The sequence below is a fragment of the Vigna unguiculata genome, chromosome 4, assembly GCF_004118075.2.
Source record: "Vigna unguiculata cultivar IT97K-499-35 chromosome 4, ASM411807v1, whole genome shotgun sequence".
NCBI classification, from domain to species: Eukaryota; Viridiplantae; Streptophyta; class Magnoliopsida; order Fabales; family Fabaceae; genus Vigna; species Vigna unguiculata.
The window spans coordinates 29,119,009-29,137,592 of NC_040282.1; the positions used below are offsets into that span (position 1 = coordinate 29,119,009).

At 33.0% G+C, this 18,584-nt stretch overlaps 3 protein-coding genes across 3 annotated transcripts; 2 read left to right on the forward strand and 1 right to left on the reverse strand.

Annotated features, from left to right (window-relative positions):
- The first annotated feature begins 1,725 nt into the window (after positions 1–1,725).
- LOC114180689 (transmembrane protein 18-like) lies at positions 1,726–3,628 on the forward strand. The gene is made up of 4 exons (XM_028066992.1): positions 1,726–1,736; positions 2,301–2,500; positions 3,284–3,432; positions 3,526–3,628. The coding sequence occupies exons 1-4, from the start codon at positions 1,726–1,728 to the stop codon at positions 3,619–3,621; spliced, it is 456 nt and encodes a 151-aa protein (XP_027922793.1). The 3' UTR covers positions 3,622–3,628.
- A 5,767-nt stretch (positions 3,629–9,395) lies between these two features.
- Positions 9,396–11,703, reverse strand: LOC114182623. The gene is made up of 7 exons (XM_028069525.1): positions 11,549–11,703; positions 11,357–11,443; positions 11,034–11,222; positions 10,782–10,946; positions 10,366–10,419; positions 9,958–10,104; positions 9,396–9,831 (listed from the first exon to the last, which is right to left on the reverse strand). The coding sequence occupies exons 1-7, from the start codon at positions 11,690–11,692 to the stop codon at positions 9,463–9,465; spliced, it is 1,155 nt and encodes a 384-aa protein (XP_027925326.1). The 5' UTR covers positions 11,693–11,703; the 3' UTR covers positions 9,396–9,462.
- Positions 11,704–16,563: 4,860 nt separating this feature from the next.
- Positions 16,564–17,661, forward strand: LOC114180690 (zinc finger BED domain-containing protein RICESLEEPER 2-like). The gene has a single exon (XM_028066993.1). The coding sequence runs from the start codon at positions 16,564–16,566 to the stop codon at positions 17,659–17,661; it is 1,098 nt and encodes a 365-aa protein (XP_027922794.1).
- Positions 17,662–18,584: the final 923 nt, after the last annotated feature.

Sequence of the window (18,584 nt, forward strand, 5' to 3'; positions counted from 1 at the left end):
TTTCTATTTTCGTGACATTAAAGCAAAATAATTTTACTACATAGTGTTAAATTAAATGGAAATTCATTCTACTTCTCAAAACATGCACTAATGACAATATTATTTTGAAAATGAAATTAAAATATATGTTTTGAAGTATCAAGTGGATAAAATGTGTATTTAGTCCTATAAAGTTTTTAATAAATTAAATATATTCTAAAAGTATTGTATTTTACCCGATAACTTTAAAAATATTTGTTAAATTTTTATTAATGGCAAAAATAAACAAAATTTTTCCATGAACTATAATTTTAGCACGTAGATTATCAATTAAAAGTATAATTGATATTAGTTAAAACTCTCATCTACATAAGTTTGTTTATCGTTTTTATCAACACTGAGATAATAAATATTAAACTTCAGAAGAATCTAAAAGTAAGTTTGTTTATCGTTCTTAATAAGACTGAGATAACAAATATAAAATTTCAGAGGAATATAAAAGGAATATGTTTAAATTTTAAAAGGACAAAAAATAATGAAAAGATTAATAATATATTTACAATTTTAAAAATTTTACCATGATGCAGAACAAATTTTAGTCCTATTAAGTTGAATGAAAACTAATGATTCAAAGGATTTTTAGGGTTGAGAGATGTTTGTGCAATAAAGTTTTTCTTAACAAGGTTCTTTTAGTCATTTAAGAAAGATGGAAGTTGCGGGAAAAAGGTATGAAGCCAACAATTTCTTTAGCACCTCAAATTTTACTAAACTACCTAAAAAATATCCTTTTAACTTTGACCATCTACACTCCCAAAATAATATTACCTTCTGGTAATATATTTTGACTTTCGAAAGTCGATTTTTGATAATATATTTTGACTTTCGATAATATATTTTGACTTTTGAAATTCGATTTTCAGTTATATATTTAGACTTTCAGTAATATATTTTGACGAAGTCAACTAATATATTTTGACTTCCGAAAGTCTTCCGATAATATATTTATATTCTACTTTTTTTTCTTAAAACATATTTTAAAAATAAAATAAATTTTTAATATATGTATCCATTTTTTTTTATTTTTTAAAATATTTTGTTAAAAATTTAATGTTTTTTAATTTAATTAATTTGAAAATGTTATATTAAAAAATATGAAAACATAAAAAATAAATAAACTAAAAAACATTTAAAACTTAGAAAATATAAACTTTAAATAAAATTAAAAATAGTTAAAACAAAGTTAATATTTTTTTAATATAAAGTTTAAGTATTTGTAATTTAATTTATTTCTTAAGTATTTTTAATATATATATATTTAAAAAATAAAATTATATATATATATATATATATATAATTTTTATATAATGTATTAAAAAAATTAAACTAAAAAATAAAATTTGAAACAAAACTTTAAATTAAAAAAATATAAACAAAAAAAAAACATATATTTTGACTTTTGGAAGACGATTTCCGGTAATATATTTTGACTTTCGGAAGTTAACTTCCGTAATATATTTTGTCTTTCGGAAGTTAATTTCCGGTAATACATTTTGACTTCTGGAAGTCGACTTCTGATAATATATTTTGGCTTTCGGTTATAAATTTTGACTTCTAGAAGTTGACTTTCGATAATATATTTTGACTTCTGGTTATATATTTTGACTTCCGGAAGTTAAGTTCCGGTTATATCTTTTAACTTCCAAAAATATTCTACACTGGAAGTGCGATGTGCGAGGTTTTACTTAAATGGTCAAAAGGTATTTTTGAAATTTAAAAAAAATTTGGAAGTATAGAAGAAATTTTGGAGGTGCAGGAGTGCATCATTTTGGAATTCTTATTTGTGCCGTGAGTGCATCATTTTGTTCTTGGATCTCATTTTGTGCTATTATATTTTATAGTGATATAATCTTATGAATTTTTTTAGATGCTGTGTTTGGTGATATTTGATTATTGCAATAGGTATAAGTTGGACAGAAATTTGAAATTCAAATTTGATGAAGAGGGGATGATTGGACGAAAGCTATTACTTGATTTGCACTTTGGTGTAGTCAGTGACCCTTTCTTTGTTGTTGTGATCTTTTAATATTGCATATTGGACATTTGTGGATCAGTAGTGCTATCAAAGGTTATAAACATTATGATGGCATTTGTCTTGTCAACTTAATAGAAAAGGATCAATGGAAGCGAATTCATGTTGGTTCTTGGCAGGACTATCTTGAGATTTCATATCTACATTCGTCTGTCTTAGTGTACAATGCTTATAAAATTTACATATGTACTTTGGTTTTCGAATCATGACTTTTAGTGTTATCTGTTCTCAGATTCTTCAATCTTTATCATTTTTCTTTTTCTGAACTCTCCTACGATTGGCACCCTTTTGGGTTTACTAATTTTTGTTTTTACCCTTTGTTTCAGGAACCATGGCTAATGGGATTTGTTGGATTCCATGTTGTGTTGCTGCTTGTAGTTATCATCTCTAGAAAGAAGACGAACTTTCAAATGTTTTTATTCCTTTTGACATGTATGTTTCATTCCTTACTTATTTTAGGCTGAATTAAAACTGATTTATTTATTTTGAGGCAGCTAGCCTCATTCTTGTTTCATTTTGTTGATTTCCTTGAATGCTTCCTAATAGTAAAGTTAGTGCCTTGCCTTTGCTTGCTGATGTTGGGTGAAATAAAATACCTCAGAAATTGTGTGAAAATGAGAGGAATGCTGTCCAATGTTATGTTTGGCTTTGGGCTTCATGCAAGCATTTTTCTTGTTAATGTTTCTAGCATTGCAAATATACCTACTATTGTCAAATTAGTGGGACAAAATCCAGCCATTTTAGCATCTTGAAACAATATATTCTTTTGCATTGTGAAGAGCTCAAATTGTAGTAAATTTCTCCATATCATTTATGTAAAGATTTCTTTTAAAATGAGAAATTTGATGATGGATTATCATTTATGTCAAGTACCCATTTAATCCAATTGAATATTCAAGCTCATTCGTAATCAATGTGCTGGAAAGTTAGTAGCATTCTTTTAGGACACTTTGTACTAGGAATGGTTTTACGCCCTACATGTCTCTTATGCAAGAGCTCTTTGGTTACGAAGAGCAAGTGATGCACATGCACTATGCCATCTTAAAGGCCATCTGTTCAAATTTTCCATCCCCTTGTATGCATGCAATGTTGCAGATATTTCTGAAGTTGTAGTCTCTGTTAACTTTCTTTGTTCCCACAATAGAACATTATGACGTTGTGGGAAAAGACTTGGTTGTTCTTGAAGCTTGTCTTAGTACAAATTGTTTGATGCAGTGGTTGGTGTATATCTTGCTGAGCGTCTGAACAGAATTATGGGTAAAAACTGGAAAAGCTTCTCTGGTCAGAACTACTTTGATCCCAGTGGGCTATTTATGTCAGTTCTTTGGTCAGGACCTCTTCTTATCATTTCTATGATAATCTTGGTTAGTATTTTTCATCACACAACCATTTCAGTGCTGCTGCTTTTTTCCTTTTCACATTTAACATTGACTTGCAAAATCTTTCTCTATGTGCAGATCAATACACTCTTCTCCTTATGCTACTTGATTGTTAGGTGGAAAAGAGCTGAACTCAGAAATCGTGCGAGGGCTGCTCGTAACAAACAAGAGTAGTTCATGCTATTGCCAATGTAATAATAAGCTTTTACACAATAATTTTCTTTTTCTTTTAATTCTAATAATATAGTTAGAGTTGATTTAAAAATAATTCCAAAAATATTTAATAAAAATAACATTTATGTAAATATTAAATTTGGTCTCAATTTAGAGAAGGGCAAAATTAGGATTAAAAAGAAGGACCAAAGTGAATCAAACTAACAAATATAGGACTAAATTGAATATATGATATTGACACGTGACATTTACACTAACATGTGATACAAACATTGACACGTGACATTGTGACACGATATTGACTTGACATGTGAAAAATTTATGAAATTAAGAAAAAATTAAAAAGTTAGAAAAAAACACTCACGAACTAACACATGACATATCATGTTCACTATGTTGTTAACTACTTAAATGGCATTACCAAAAAGAACTAAATTTATGAAAATTGAGACTTCAATAAAAAAATAAAAATAACACTACATTGAACAAACTAAACAAAAATAGGGACTAAATAGTATTTAGGTCCATGGGTGTCAAAACGGGTCCGACCCCTTTAGGTCTGCCTCGTTTTTGGTCCACCAAAATCAGGCCAGGCTGAGCCAGCTTGATGTCTGAAAACAGGCTGGGAGTTTGAACCCATCTCGCTAATGGGTGGGCTTGCGGGTTGATCCACCCTTTCTCTGTAAGACCCGTGAAAATTAATTAATTAAATAATTAATTAATAAAAACGGGTAGTGGAAGCCTTTATGGCATTAATTATTGATTAATTTGACGTGGAAAAGTGCTAGTTCAAATGGTTGAAAGTACTTAATTATGTGAAAGGACTTGGGTTTGAGTCCTATGTATGCCAATTATGTGTTATTTGATTTATTATTATTTTAATAATATGATTGATCATGTGGAGTGATAATATAATCATAGAATTATATGAATTATCACGAAATATTTAAACTTTATTTTTGCTAAAATTAGTTTTGACATGAATATAAAAAGCCAGAAACCTTAGCAGTCAAGGAGGCTGGAAAAACAACCACTAAATGAGTATTGAATGAAAATTAAGGTCATGTTAATGCCAATTTTTGTTTTGGCCATTAACCTTAGTTATGAAACAATTAAAGTGACCAATTAAGGGTGAGAGAAGGGTTTTGTTGGGGCTGCCATTATTCTGGAATTGTGAGAGAGAGAATTCAGAATGGAATTGGGTTGTGAGTGAAGCATAGAGGCTAAGTAGAGCATAGAGGCTAAGTGGAGAGAACCAAGGCAAACCATTTGGGAGCAAGGAAGAATTAAAGAATATTCAAGTTTAAGCGTGGAATTCCAGGTTAGGGGAGATGAACTCGTTTCTTAAATTATATCGTTTAATCTGTATGAAAAGCATGTACAATTGGCTGTTTATAACCTATTAATTTTACGAATTTTGGGTTTCTGGAAAATTTCCAGAAATCGTCTGGTGGGCTATTCATAGCCACCAGGCGACTCATGCGTATGGAGTGGTTTCTGGGTTCCTGAAGGGGGGAACCGCCTTGCGGCATGCCACTAGGCGACACCTGTTTCTTACCCAGTTTTTTGGGTTTTGGTTGAATTTCCTAGCGGTGATGAACACCCACCAGGCAACGTGAGTCAATTTGACTCGACTTTTGGTGTTTTGGGATTCTGGGTTGATTTTGATCGGGGGAAAAGACATTATTAATGGTTTGTAAGTGATTGGAAACCAGAATACGTTGAATTAGATGTAATTAAAGGATCAATTGGAAATTGTATGAACATGATTTTAGGGTTGATTAATTGGGAGTCTCCAATTCGCACTATACTAAGTGGTAAAGGTTGATGGAAATACGTATATTGGGATGTTTGGAATGAACCGTGAATATAAACACATGAGTGCAGCCATTAGGTAGTAATTTCAATTAAACTAGAATACTTGGGGTACCCTAAGGTTTGTAGGTGCCTAGAAAGGTTTGGGGTTACTGGAATTACAGGGACCGCCTAGCGGCACCCAGTTTGCCGCCAAGCGCCATACTAGAATTGTGACGTGTGTGTGTGTGAGCGTGAGCGTGTGTGTGTGTGTGTGTGTGTGTGTGTGTGTGTGTGTGTGTGAGCGTGTGTGTGATGCATTAGAGTGATTGGAAACTGGAGTATAGATCGTGTGAGAATTAAATAAGAGTTTTAAACTTGTTGGATGAGAACTAAACATATAGGGAAGGAGTGAGAGGAGATTTTGTGTGATCACTAAGCTATGATGGCCTTGGCTAGATTTGGATACATTCATAGTAGAAGATAGGTTAATAAAACCAGAGGTTAGTTGGCGGTGGGAAAGGCAAACTGAATTGTTGAGTGGTACGATTAAGTGGATTTGCTACAGTTGAAATGGTAGGAGACGCATGGTTAAGATATAATGGTTATGCTATTTGAAGGTGGATAGAAACTTAGGTAATATTTTGAGTAAGTGATATAGTAAATGAGGTATAAAGTTAACAGTGGTATGTTATGATATGGAAGGGTTGAACTTGAGCAAGTTCACTTATTAGTAATCTTGGGTCATGAATTTAATTGATAGTAGAAGGAGTGGTAGTAAGGTTAAGTCACTTGGAAGTGGGGTTGATTGATCTTGGTATGGTTCGCTGCGAGTGTTAGGTGCTTATGGAGAGTGTGCCAAACCAGTAAACCAGGCATTACTAGTGCAGCGCCTGACAGTAGGATTGGAACCGCCAGGCGATAACTGTTGTTCAGAGAGTGTCAGCGAGACGAGGCGCCTGGTGGTAGTGGTTGATCCGCCAGGCGATCACTGCAAACATAGGATTCTAAAGGGGCTTGACGCTTGGCAGTATGCGTCCCCCACCAGGCGGTCTGGAGACCTGAGGCATTTGGCACCCTGTGCGCTGTGCCAGGCGATACCGTGAAGCAAAGGTGTTTTGCTTACTTTGATGTGCGTGGTCTACAATGCTCCTATGATGCCTCAAAGGTCGACTTTCTGGTGTTCCTTGAGTTGTGGCTCGAGATAGGGGTTAAGCACGTGGTATTTCTTGAGTTGTGGCTCGAAATAACATCTCTTGAGTTGTGGCTCGGGATGGCGAATGAACACGAGGAACTCTTGAGTTGTGGCTCAGGTTGGTGAGTGTTGCTGGTGTGAGTGTGCACATAGCGGCGTGTACGGATGGGTTCAGTGAGATTGACCTCCTTAGTAATATCTAACGAGTTTGGTAGTCTCAGGGCGTACGAATGTTATTCGTATTAGGAACTCCACCTGGTGTTACGGTGTATGATCCATAGCATGGTTTCCCGCATGTACTCTGTCAGTTGTGGCCGGTAGGTGTGGCAACAAGACATCTTAAGGTATTCTCTAGAAGACGTAAAACACGATTGACATGGTGGTGGCCATGTGTGTGAAATTAAAGGAGGTAGGTTCTTTTTGTGTGCATAAAATTATATGATTTGTATACATATGTTTTTTTCTCTATTAGCTCACCCTATCTGCTTGTGTTTGGCGATGATCGTGTACGCAGTACACGAGAGCAGATGATGTTGCAGGTGGATCTGGTGAGGCATAGAGCTGGAGCGGGGACTAGACTAGGAGAAGTTTTTATCAGAGTTTTATTATGTTTTTTTTAATAACTTGTAAACTTTTATGTTATCAGACTTATAATTGAGTTTTATAATTATGGATTTAAGAGTATTTTACGATGAAATAAAGTTTTAAATTTCCTGCATTTTTGGAAATTACAGTTATATTAAATGAGGTATTAATAATATCCGGACAGAATGTTACAACACCTCATAAAGACATTAACTTCAATTTAATGGAATAGGTCACATTTAGTATTTTTTTAACAAAAGAGAGACCCAATTATTGAGTCTTTTTATTTTTTTAAATAAAGACTCATTTAGGTAAAAAAAAATTATAGAGACCAAAAGCAATCAAATACCTAAATATAAAAATAAAATTACTACTTAAACCTTACATTTTTATTTAATCAATTTATGAAAACAAAACATGGGAGAGATAATGTCTAAGAAATGGTAGGTATTGGTGTATTCCCTTTCCACTTTTTTTCCCATACAAATGGATGTTTGTGTCTTTGCTTAAATGCTTCTTAGAAGATTATGATTAACTTTTATAAATGAAACTTAAATTTATTTATTTGCTACATATCATTTCACTTTTTTATGCTACATGTTTCAATTCTTTAAATTGAGTAAGTTTTAAACAATTACAAGAAGACAGGATGTTCAATGTCCAAGTTTTGTCCTCATTCTCCTCGTTGAAAGATATTACCTTGGTGGAGGTTTCTCCCACTTAATATGTCTATGGTGGACCAACTTATGAGTTTCAAATTGTTATTACTAAGGTAAATAAGTATGTTATTAAATTTCATTTTAAGTAGAATTGAATATGACTTTTAAAAACACGTAGATAAGAAAAGGTGACATGTGCTTTTAGGATCCTGTGGCAAAAAAATGGTAGTTAGATGTGGGAGACATGGTTGTTATTTTCCAACAACATTGTTTTCGAATTTGGGTTCATCATCCTTCTCTTTTATTTATTTTCTTCTTTCTCCTATCACAATTACAACATATCTTTTCCAATGTTCATCAAACATTTTATTCTTTATATTTATGTTGTTACTCTTTCTTTTCTTTTCCTTCTTCTCTCTTCAAAGTTCTTTTTCAATTTTTTCTCTATTTGTGAAACAAAATAATCAACAAACAATTTATAATATGTATCGAGTTAATGAACACTTTTAGCACTAGAACCTGCCATAAGTCTAGACTTATCAGTTTAGCCTACACCACTAGGTCTGGACTTGACCACATAGGATGGGGACAAAAAAGATCCATAGGGCGAAAAAGCTCCCATTGAAAAAACCCACAAGCCCAAAATGTCCATGAAAGCTTTGTTAGCCAAGCTCAACCCACAAGTTTTTTTCTAAATACTAAGAAATATTAATTCTTTTAAATATATTATTAGACATACAAGGAACAATAAGTATGGAAATAAAAACTTTAGCTCGAATTGACGTTTAACATGTGCTAACTTGGCTACTTCGACTCGGGTTGACTCATCTTGACCTTTGACCTATGCCGACTTTTTTAGATGTTTGACCTTTATTGACTTGTCTTGATGTTTGGTCCTAGCCAAGTCGTCTCGACGTTTGGCAGGAGACGAATGAATGGTCTTGATCTTCGGTAAGAGTTAACTCATCTTGACCTTCGACCTAGGTCGACTCCGTTTGACTATGGATCTAAGATGACTCAACTCGAATATAGGCATGGATTGAATTGTAAGTAGAAGTTTGGAGAAATTAGGCATGAGTAAAAATGACACTTCTAATAATATTAAGTATATATATAGTTTACTGTGTAAGAAAAATATTTTAATATTATATTAAATATAATTTATGAAGAAAAATGTTCTATATTTAGTAATAATGATTTGATTATGTAAATTCATATATTTTACGAGAAGTTGACATCAATTTAATTTAATGTTCTAGTTGTTATAAAATAGATATATAAACTACCTTATCCTATAAAATTAATTTTTAAATAAAATGTGAATTCTATACTTAATTTATTTCCTTAGGTAGGTTTAAATTTATAATTCATTTCTATACTTCTTAATATAAAAACTACTTTATCCTATATAATACTTCATATCGATAGTATGATAAAAAAAAAAATTTAATGAAAACAAAAAGTCGTCCAACTTTATTTGGAAAATGGATAGCATTCTAAAAATTACCAAGACAATGGAGACAATGATTATGAAAGATAAATTATACTAAACAAAGATGATTAATATTAAACTCATAAAATTCATATAGAGGTTAACTATAAAGAAAATTAAATTCCACATTTTCCTCCAGGTCCTCCAAACTGGAAGATACGTTCATGTTGAACCTTGTCAAAATCTCCTTCAAAACCATAACAATTCGTATTATCAGAGAAGACTTTGATCATATAAGTATCAGGTTCATAAACATATCTTGATGCATCTTGAATCTTGGGAGATCTAAAATAAGATGCATGAGTCTTGTTTCCATTAGGAAAATGCCCAGATCCCATTGGAGGACTAAGATCACCAACATTGGCTCTCGTTCTCCCACCCCACCCTACAATGGATGCGGACCCTAAGTTCGAGAATAATGTTGCTGGATAATATCCAATGCTCACATTTCCTAAACTTATCCACCAATTTTTTGTCTTTGGATCCTAAAAACACACTTCAGCTTTTGTCAATAACATATCATGAAATAAAAGTAAAATAGATATTAATAATGCATCTAAGAGTCATTCAATTTTAATTAAAAGTGAAAATTTAATTGCAAAAATAATTACCTGAGTGATAGCCATGTAAGCCTCATAAGTTGGTCCACCATAGGTAGACGTTTGACGAAAATATTCACCAGGAAAAATCTTGGCATGAACTTGAACAAAACCTCGACATATGGTATTGTAGCATCCTGTCTTCTTGAAATTATCTGACTGTAATTTAACATTGACTTAAATTTAAAAAAATGGAATGTATGTAACTACTAATAAAAAAATTAATTTTTATTTAGAAAGCTTAATTATAATCTTCTCAAGTGTTTATTATATGCAAAGTCACAAATATCCATTTGTCTCAGAGAAAAAAGTGAAAAGAGAATAAGCAACACCCATACCTAAGATTTATTATTCTCTTCCATGTTTTAGTTCTACAAATTACATTAGATTTAAATAAAATACAATGATATGTCTTCTTACCGTCCATGATATATAGAAATGTGTTCTTGTATCACCATATATTTTTGGAAGTACCTGATATCAAAGTACGAAATCAATTAGAAATTTTGTTATCATATTTTATGTGTTTTTAAAATTATTTTCATAAAAATCAATAATTATGATATTTTTTCTTCATTATAATAAAATTATTATATTATATTTATTTTATTAACTTTATTTATTTTTCTTTACCTCATAACTCATAAATTTAATAAAAGTAAAATTATTATTTCAAATAAAATAAATGTTAAGAAAAAGTAAAAAAATTTAAGTAGTCTATGGAATAACAATCTTTAATATGAACATACCGAATTTTTTATTGACATTTAAGAGACAAATTAAATTACCTAAATTTGCAACAATAAAAAATTATAAATAGAATCATTTTAACTCACATGCCATCCAACAGTTATTCTATTGGAAGATTCTACAGGTCCATTCTCAGCCCATATATGACCCATAGAGATTTGACCTTTCTCAACTTTTGGATTATAAATGCTACTTATTCCACTAACTTTATAAAAAGGAGCAAGTCTTTGTAGCATAGATATTTCTACGACCTGCAAAAAATAAATATATTAAAAAAACTAATCAACATAAAATATAATTTATTGGAATAAAGAATCAAGATTGTTAAGATATCTTACATGAACACCAGGGATATCTTTAAGTAATATATGATCATTTAATATTTTTTCTTCAGAGATATCATATTTCGTTCTTTGTATAGGAACTGTTCCTGGTGGACATTCTTCTTTATCAAGCCCAAACATGGATCCAATTTGTGAATTATTCGCAAATATTTTTTCAATTAAATTTTCAAAATTGGGTTTCATCTGAAAGAAAAGGAATGAAAATTAAAGTTTAGAAAGAAAAAAATATAATCAAAAGGAGATTGAAAGTTTAAACTAAAACATTAAAAGATTTTAAAGCTGAACCTTTTATATAACAAAAGGTTTTTATTATTTACCTGTAATTTATGGTCTTTTAGTAAAGGATGGTCGAAGGCTGGTTGTTTGTAAATATCAATACAATCAACAATTTCTTTAAATTCTGTCTATAAAATCCAAAATAAAAGTATAATAAAATTAGTAATACATATAATGTGAAATAAAGTTAGAAAAAAAAAGATATTAAGAAATTTAAGAAAATTATGAACTACATAAATAATCTTGATTGGAGTTTTATCAGTGAGGTTTGGGTTTGTCTGAAACTCCATCTCTTCCTTCAAGCTATCTTGAATACCACCAACATAATGACTAATCACTAAACACAAGCAACAAAAAAATATCAATATATTCATCATCCTTTTCTCAACTCTATCATATAACAATGACTTGGTAATCTATCTATATATAGAAGCATTCACGAGTAAATGAAATGACATACTCTTCATCCTAATCCTAGTCTTTGCTTTAATTTAAAATGACTATCTACATTAATTGCATTAATTGGGTAATAAATACAATTACTTCCTTTTGAGAAAATCATTAATATTTTTTCAGCAAAATTTATTTCTTTCATACTTTTTATAATGAAAATCTTAAATGAACACTTCACACAAAACATTATTTTCTTAAAAAAAAAGTCTTACATTATTTTATTAAAATTATTAACTTTGATAACATTTGTTCACATTTTAATTACTTTTAAACATCTAAAATTTATTTTTTTAATAATATAAATTTCAATTGTTTAAAATATATATTAACCGTTATAGATAATTATATAATAAATAAAAAACATATATTTATACCATTGACTTTTATAAAGAGAAGCGTTATGAAAATCTTAAATGAATACTTCACACAAGATATTATTTTTAACATAAAGTATTACTTTATTTATTAAAATTATTAACTTTTGTAACATTTTAATTAAATTTTTAACATCTAAAATTTATTTTTTTAATAATATAAATTTTAATTCTTTAAAATATTAATTAAGTGTTATAGATAATTATATATATATATATATATATATATATATATATATATATATATATATATATGTATATATATGTATGTACTAAAACGAATGTTGTGACATTCCATTTTTAATAAAGTAATCTACTAAAATTAAGCATCACATAATTTTAATATAAAAGAGCACATGACATGAAGCATACATGTACTAACTATTATAGTTATCCATAATATACTTGGAATAAAAGTTTAGGCACACCACAATACCATAAAACATAACACAAGAGTACTATTATTTTGCAAAAGGATTGCTCAGGGAGCAAGAAATTTAAAACAAACTAAGAGTTCTTCAAAAGGGTTCAACTGTGAGCCATAACCCAAACCATGGGGACCACTCTACACAGTAGCATCACCACCCTGAGTACCTCCAGGGGTTTCCACATCTACTCACACCAATAAATTGGTGATCATTGCAAAAAGGAGAAACCAAGCAAAGAAACATACACCAAAGAAAGGGTAAGCTGGAGCAAAAAATGTTTTAATCATGTTATAGAGCAAATAAATAGTCAGATCATATTATGCACAGACAAAGCAGTAGGCACCCAAATCATGTGAAAGCAAACAATTTCAAGACTCTATGACTCAATATCCGGATCATACTCTTGATATAGAATTCTAAATGAAGTATGCGCTTGTGCTGCCTTCTAAACTCTGTAGAGTCTAAACACAAGGTTATCACCCAACCACACACAGGGTTAATCCTCTAATGTCTTGGGCCCAATATGACCCAAGACCAGGACCTCCTACCACTCTCACCACATAAATTATTCTACTCTATGTGAGCGTGAATAATTTTTAGAGTTCAGGATACCTTCCTTTATCTAGACATCTCCTATATAAAGGTATACACTAACCACCATCACCAATAGTGTCCCTTGAAACTCTTTTACCAACAAAATCCACATGCCATATCAAGCATTCAATTCTCATGCCAAACCACCACCAATCAAACAAGTCATGTTTTCCATTTCATACTCAACATAACAAGATTTCATTTAATCTCATACTTTATAAATGCATATCATGACATACATATATCACAAAATAATATTCATCCCAAATAAATGAGTGCCAACATTTAAGTACCTGCAATTCCATACAATCAAGCACAACACACAACCATAATTCTCCCACCAAAATTCCTAAGTAAATTTATTATCACAAAACCAAAATCACTACAGTAATGCATGACACATTTCACGAGCTACAGACACCTAATCGACGATCCAACTGGTCAAATCATAAGATAGCATGTTATGAACCAAATGTCAAAATTTGAGTTCCATCCAACAGTTAATGAGTCAGGAAAGTCAATTTTACTAAAACTGTGCATATCAGTAAAATACACAATCACCCAGCGACCAAGTCACTCGCCCAGCGACTGTGCGACGCATCCAGAATACGAGAAATAACGTCGAATATCACATTTCATGAACATTTGAACCCCTAACTCAGAAATATACCAAAAACTAACATTTTCACAAAATATTAATCGCATAAAATAGAAATAACGTGAAACCCTAGCTTCCCTTACCTTTTTAGACGCTAGCAAACGCAACAAGTCCGCAACTAAAGAGTACCATAGCTCCAAGAGCTAGAGTAGTGAGTTGAAACACGAAATCCAAGACAAACCTGCAATTAAACCCTAGCCAGACCAATGTGCCTAAACGGAAAAAGGGAAGAACAAATAAAAGATGTTTCCAGTCTCAACTTACTTGGAGGCAGAACGAACTTTAGTTAGGCTGAAGTGGGAGGTTCACTGTGCCTTAGAAAATGAAACAGAATGCAAGTGTTAGGGGCTGGAAAGGGGTATTGGGTCCCCTTATTGGGTTGGCCTTAGGCCCATGAAAAGGGCCAGACCCATACACATATAAAGCTGAAGGGAAATGGGGTTTACAATTTCCCCAACAACAAAAATTTTTCGTCCTCGAAAAATAAGACTTACCAGAAAAGATGTGTATATGACCTCCTCGTGTCTTCCTCTAGCTCCCAAGTAGAGTCATATGTCCTCCGGTCTCAAATGACCTTAACAAGACTGGTGGCTCTCTCCTTCTGTTCCCTAACTTGGCGATCCACTATAGCCACTGGTTGTACCTCCACTCTGAGATCCTCCCTAACTTGCACATCTTCAGCCTCCAACACATGCAACGGGTCAAACATATACTTTCGTAGTTAGGAAACATGGAAAACTGGGGGGAGATTAGCCAACTAGGGGTGGCAATGCAATCTCATAAGCCACAGGTCCTATCCTCCTCAAGATCTGATATGGACCCAAGAATTTAGGAGAAAGCTTCTTCGAGCGGATAACCCTTCCCACACTAGTGGTTCGGGTTACCCTTAAGAAAACATGATCCCCAGTTGCAAACTCTAAGGGACTCCTCCACCGATCCACATAAGCTTTCTGCCGACTCTAGGATGCTTGCAACCTGTCTCTCACCAACCGTACTTTCTCTATGGTTTGTTGCAACAACTTTGGCCTAACCAAGACTGATTCATCATCCTGATGCCAACATAAGGGAGTTCTACATCTCCTCCCATACAAAGCTTCATAAGGCACCATCCATATACTCGCTTGATAACTGTTGTTGTAGGTGAATTCCACCAGCGGTAACACCTCATCCCAACTACCGAGATGATCCAAGATGCACATCCTCAACAAGTCCTCCAAGGACTGAATCACTCTCTCAGATTGCCCATCTGTCTGAGGATGATAGGCAGAACTAGAGATGTCAATGTGAGCCCAAACCCGTGAGCCAACCCGGCTCACCACGGGTTCGAGCCGAGTCGGGTTGGGAAATTTTTTTTTGCGATAATGGGTCAAAACGGGTTGAACTCACTTAACCCGCGGGCTGTGTGGGTTCGAGCCGAGTTATGGTGAGCCGACCCACCAACCCACCTTTATTAAAAAAATGTAATTTAATAAAATTAATATTTCATTCAGAATCAGAAAATACAATGCAATCCCTAACTTCTTTCTCATTTTCATTTTTGACCCACGCAGACGCAGTTCCCTTCCCTCTCACTGGTGTCTGTCGCGGTGGTGCCACAAGTGGTGGTTGTCAATCGTTCTTTGGCGGCGGTGGTCGACGTTGGTGTCGGCCGTTCTGTGGTGGTCGAGCCGCAATCCCCAACCTAGTTCTCTTCTCATTTTAATTTTCGACCCACAGACTCAATTCCCTTCCCTCTCACTGGTGTCCGTCGCGGTGGTGCATAGAGGTGGTGGTCGTCGGTCGTTCTTTGGCGGCGGTGGTCGACGTTGGTGCCGGCCATTCGGTGGTGGTCGAGTCGAGAAAAAACACAATCCCTAACCTAATCCTCTTATTATTTTCAATTTCGACCCACTCGCAGTTCCCTTCCCTCTAACTCCTGTCCGTCACGGTGGTGCATAGAAGTGGTGCTCGTCGGTCGTTCTTTGGTGGTGGTGGTCGATGTTGGTGCCGACCGTTTGGTGGTGGTCGAGCCGACGCTTCTTCTGCTCCTGCTGCTCCTCTGCTTAGCCACTCTCACTCGGTACTGCGACGTCATTTTCATGTTTCTTTCTTTCTCTGTTTACATCTCAAATGAAACTTTTCATCTGTGCATTTGTTTTCTTGACTTAGGTGAAGTTGCGATTGAACACCCATCAATGTGGAGTTCGTCCTTGCTCTGTATAAAGATATAGCTGTTCTATTAAGGTATGCTCTATAAACTCTCTCTTGTATGTGCGCACATGCTTTGGGCAGATTTGTTTATGTGTTGATTATTCTTTTTAGTAAGTTTTTCACTTTTATTTTTTACACAAATTAATGTGCAGCATGGAATCTGAAACTATTCATCAGAGTGTTAATATGAATCTTAACGTTGATGGTTATATAAATAATGAAAAAGCTAATGAGCAAGAGCCACCTTCTGTTAATAATGAAGATAATGAGGTTCAAAAAGAAAGTAAGAAGGCTAAGACATCTACCTCTGAAGTTTGGAAATATTTTACTAAAGTTGGAGTGAAAGATGGTAAAGAGAAGGCCAAATGTAATGCATGTGGGCAAGAATATGTAATTGGTGGCACTAAAATAGGTACTTCAACACTATTGCGTCATTTGAAAAAGTGCAATGTTACCCCAAAATATAAAGATGTAGGGGGATGATAATTGATCATATGGGAAAGTTAAGGGGTAGGGAACTTGATCACAAGCATGTTAGAGAGATTATGACGATGGCAATTGTAAAACATGGTTTGCCATTTAAGTTTGTTGAGTACAAATGGATTAGAGAATTGCTTTCATATTTGAATCCTGATGTGAAGCATGTGAGTAGGAATACAACTGTTTCTGATCTATGGAAATTCCATCTTGAGATGAAAGCGAAATTGAAACATGAAATGCATCATTGTCATAATCGAATTTGTTTGACTGCTTGTACTCAAGAGGGATACATTTGTTTGATAGCCCATTTTGTTGATGACAACTGGAAATTGAATAGTAAAATTCTTGCCTTTTGTAAAATGGAACCTCCGCATACGGGTCATGATTTAGCAAATAAAGTGTTTGAATGTTTGGCTGATTGGGGAATTGATAGGAAAAGTTTTTCTATAACTTTAGACAATGCTACTGCCAATGATCGTATGCAACAAATTTTGGGTGAACAATTAAGCTTACAAAATAGCTTATTGTGTGAGGGTGAATTTTTTCATGTGAGGTGTTGTGCTCATATCATAAATCTGATAGTTCAAGAGGGTTTAAAAGTGGCTGAAGTTGCTTTGCACAAAATTAGAGAAAGCATTAAATATGTGAAAGGGTCAGAGGCAAGAAAAATAGCATTTACTAAATGTGTTGTTCAAGTGAGGGGTATTGATACTAAAGTGGGCTTAAGGTTAGATGTACCTACTAGATGGAATTCTACTTTTCTGATGCTTGAAAGTGGTCTTAAGTATCGTCGAGCTTTTGGAAGTTTCACTATACATGATAGAAACTTTAAACATTGTCCAATAAATGATGAGTGGAAAAGAGCTGAAAGGATGTGTGAATTTTTAAGGCCATTTTATAAGATAACCAATTTGATTTTAGGGACATCTTATCCAACCTCTAATGAATATTTTATGCAAGTATGGAAAATTGAGTGGTTGTTAAGGGATACTCTAAGAAGTGATGATCCTTTAATGAAAGACATGGCAAAAAGGATGATGAATAAATTTGACAAGTATTGGAGTGAATATAGTATCATTCTTTCAATTGCCATGATTCTTGATCCACGAATGAAACTTGAAGCACTCCGATTCTATTATTCAAAGCTTGATCCTTCCACTTGTGATTAAAAGCTTAATCATATAAAAGGAAAGATGTACAAACTTTTTGAAGAATATGTGAGTGTGAGGTCAAATTCATCCAATGCATCAAGTTCTCAAGTCACATGTTCAATAGAAGAACATTTGAATATGGAACAAGACCAAGAGATTGATCCATATAATGTAAGTTAGTCATTATTCCTAACTAATTTTGTTATTTATTATTGTCTTATCTTTATTTTAAACAACTTTTATGTTTGCATTATATTGTTATAGGAATATATCAATTACGTAAGCCAAAATGTGAATGTAACTAGCAAGTCTGAGTTGGATCTATATCTAACTGAAACACCACTTGAGCCAAAGTATTTTCCAAAGTTAGATGTTCTGAGCTATTGGAAGGATCGACAAGAACGCTATCCAAATCTATGTAGACTAGCATGTGAGGTGTTAAGTATTCCAATAACAACTGTTGCTAGTGAATCTACATTTAACATTGGTGGTAAAGTGCTTAGCAAGTATCGATCTAATCTTCTTCCTGACAATGTTCAAGCTCTAATTTTAACTCAAAATTGGTTACATGGATTTGAAAATATTGGTAATTTAATTTATATTACTTTTCAATCCTTTTACATCATACTTCTTATTCTAATAGCTTATATCATTTGTTAATATTCTGTTTTTAATTTTCAAGATGAAGATAATGAAGATTGTCAAAAAGAGGAGGAAATTGTTCTAGACTTTTCAATCCATGACTCCAATGTACCTCATGTGGAGTAATTTGAGGTTAGCATATCTTTCTAGTTCGTAAAAATACTGAATTTGAGGAGTAATTTGATTTGAGGTTAACATGACTCCGTGATTGTTTCTGTACAAATACTGAATTCTGCATATGTCCAGGGGCCATTGTTGAAGCATTCTGCATTAGTTTCTGCCTTACCACATGTTGCATA

Coding starts and splice junctions, on each gene's coding strand:
- LOC114180690 (XM_028066993.1), top strand. CDS start 16,564: ATGGCAATTGTAAAACATGGTTTGCCATTTAAGTTTGTTGAGTACAAA.
- LOC114180689 (XM_028066992.1), top strand. Junction 2,501..3,283: donor GTTTTTATTCCTTTTGACAT/GTATGTTTCATT, acceptor TGTTTGATGCAG/TGGTTGGTGTATATCTTGCT. Junction 3,433..3,525: donor TCATTTCTATGATAATCTTG/GTTAGTATTTTT, acceptor CTCTATGTGCAG/ATCAATACACTCTTCTCCTT.
- LOC114182623 (XM_028069525.1), bottom strand. CDS start 11,692: ATGATGAATATATTGATATTTTTTTGTTGCTTGTGTTTAGTGATTAGT. Junction 10,420..10,781: donor GAATAACTGTTGGATGGCAT/GTGAGTTAAAAT, acceptor CTTTGATATCAG/GTACTTCCAAAAATATATGG. Junction 10,105..10,365: donor ATTTCTATATATCATGGACG/GTAAGAAGACAT, acceptor GTTAAATTACAG/TCAGATAATTTCAAGAAGAC.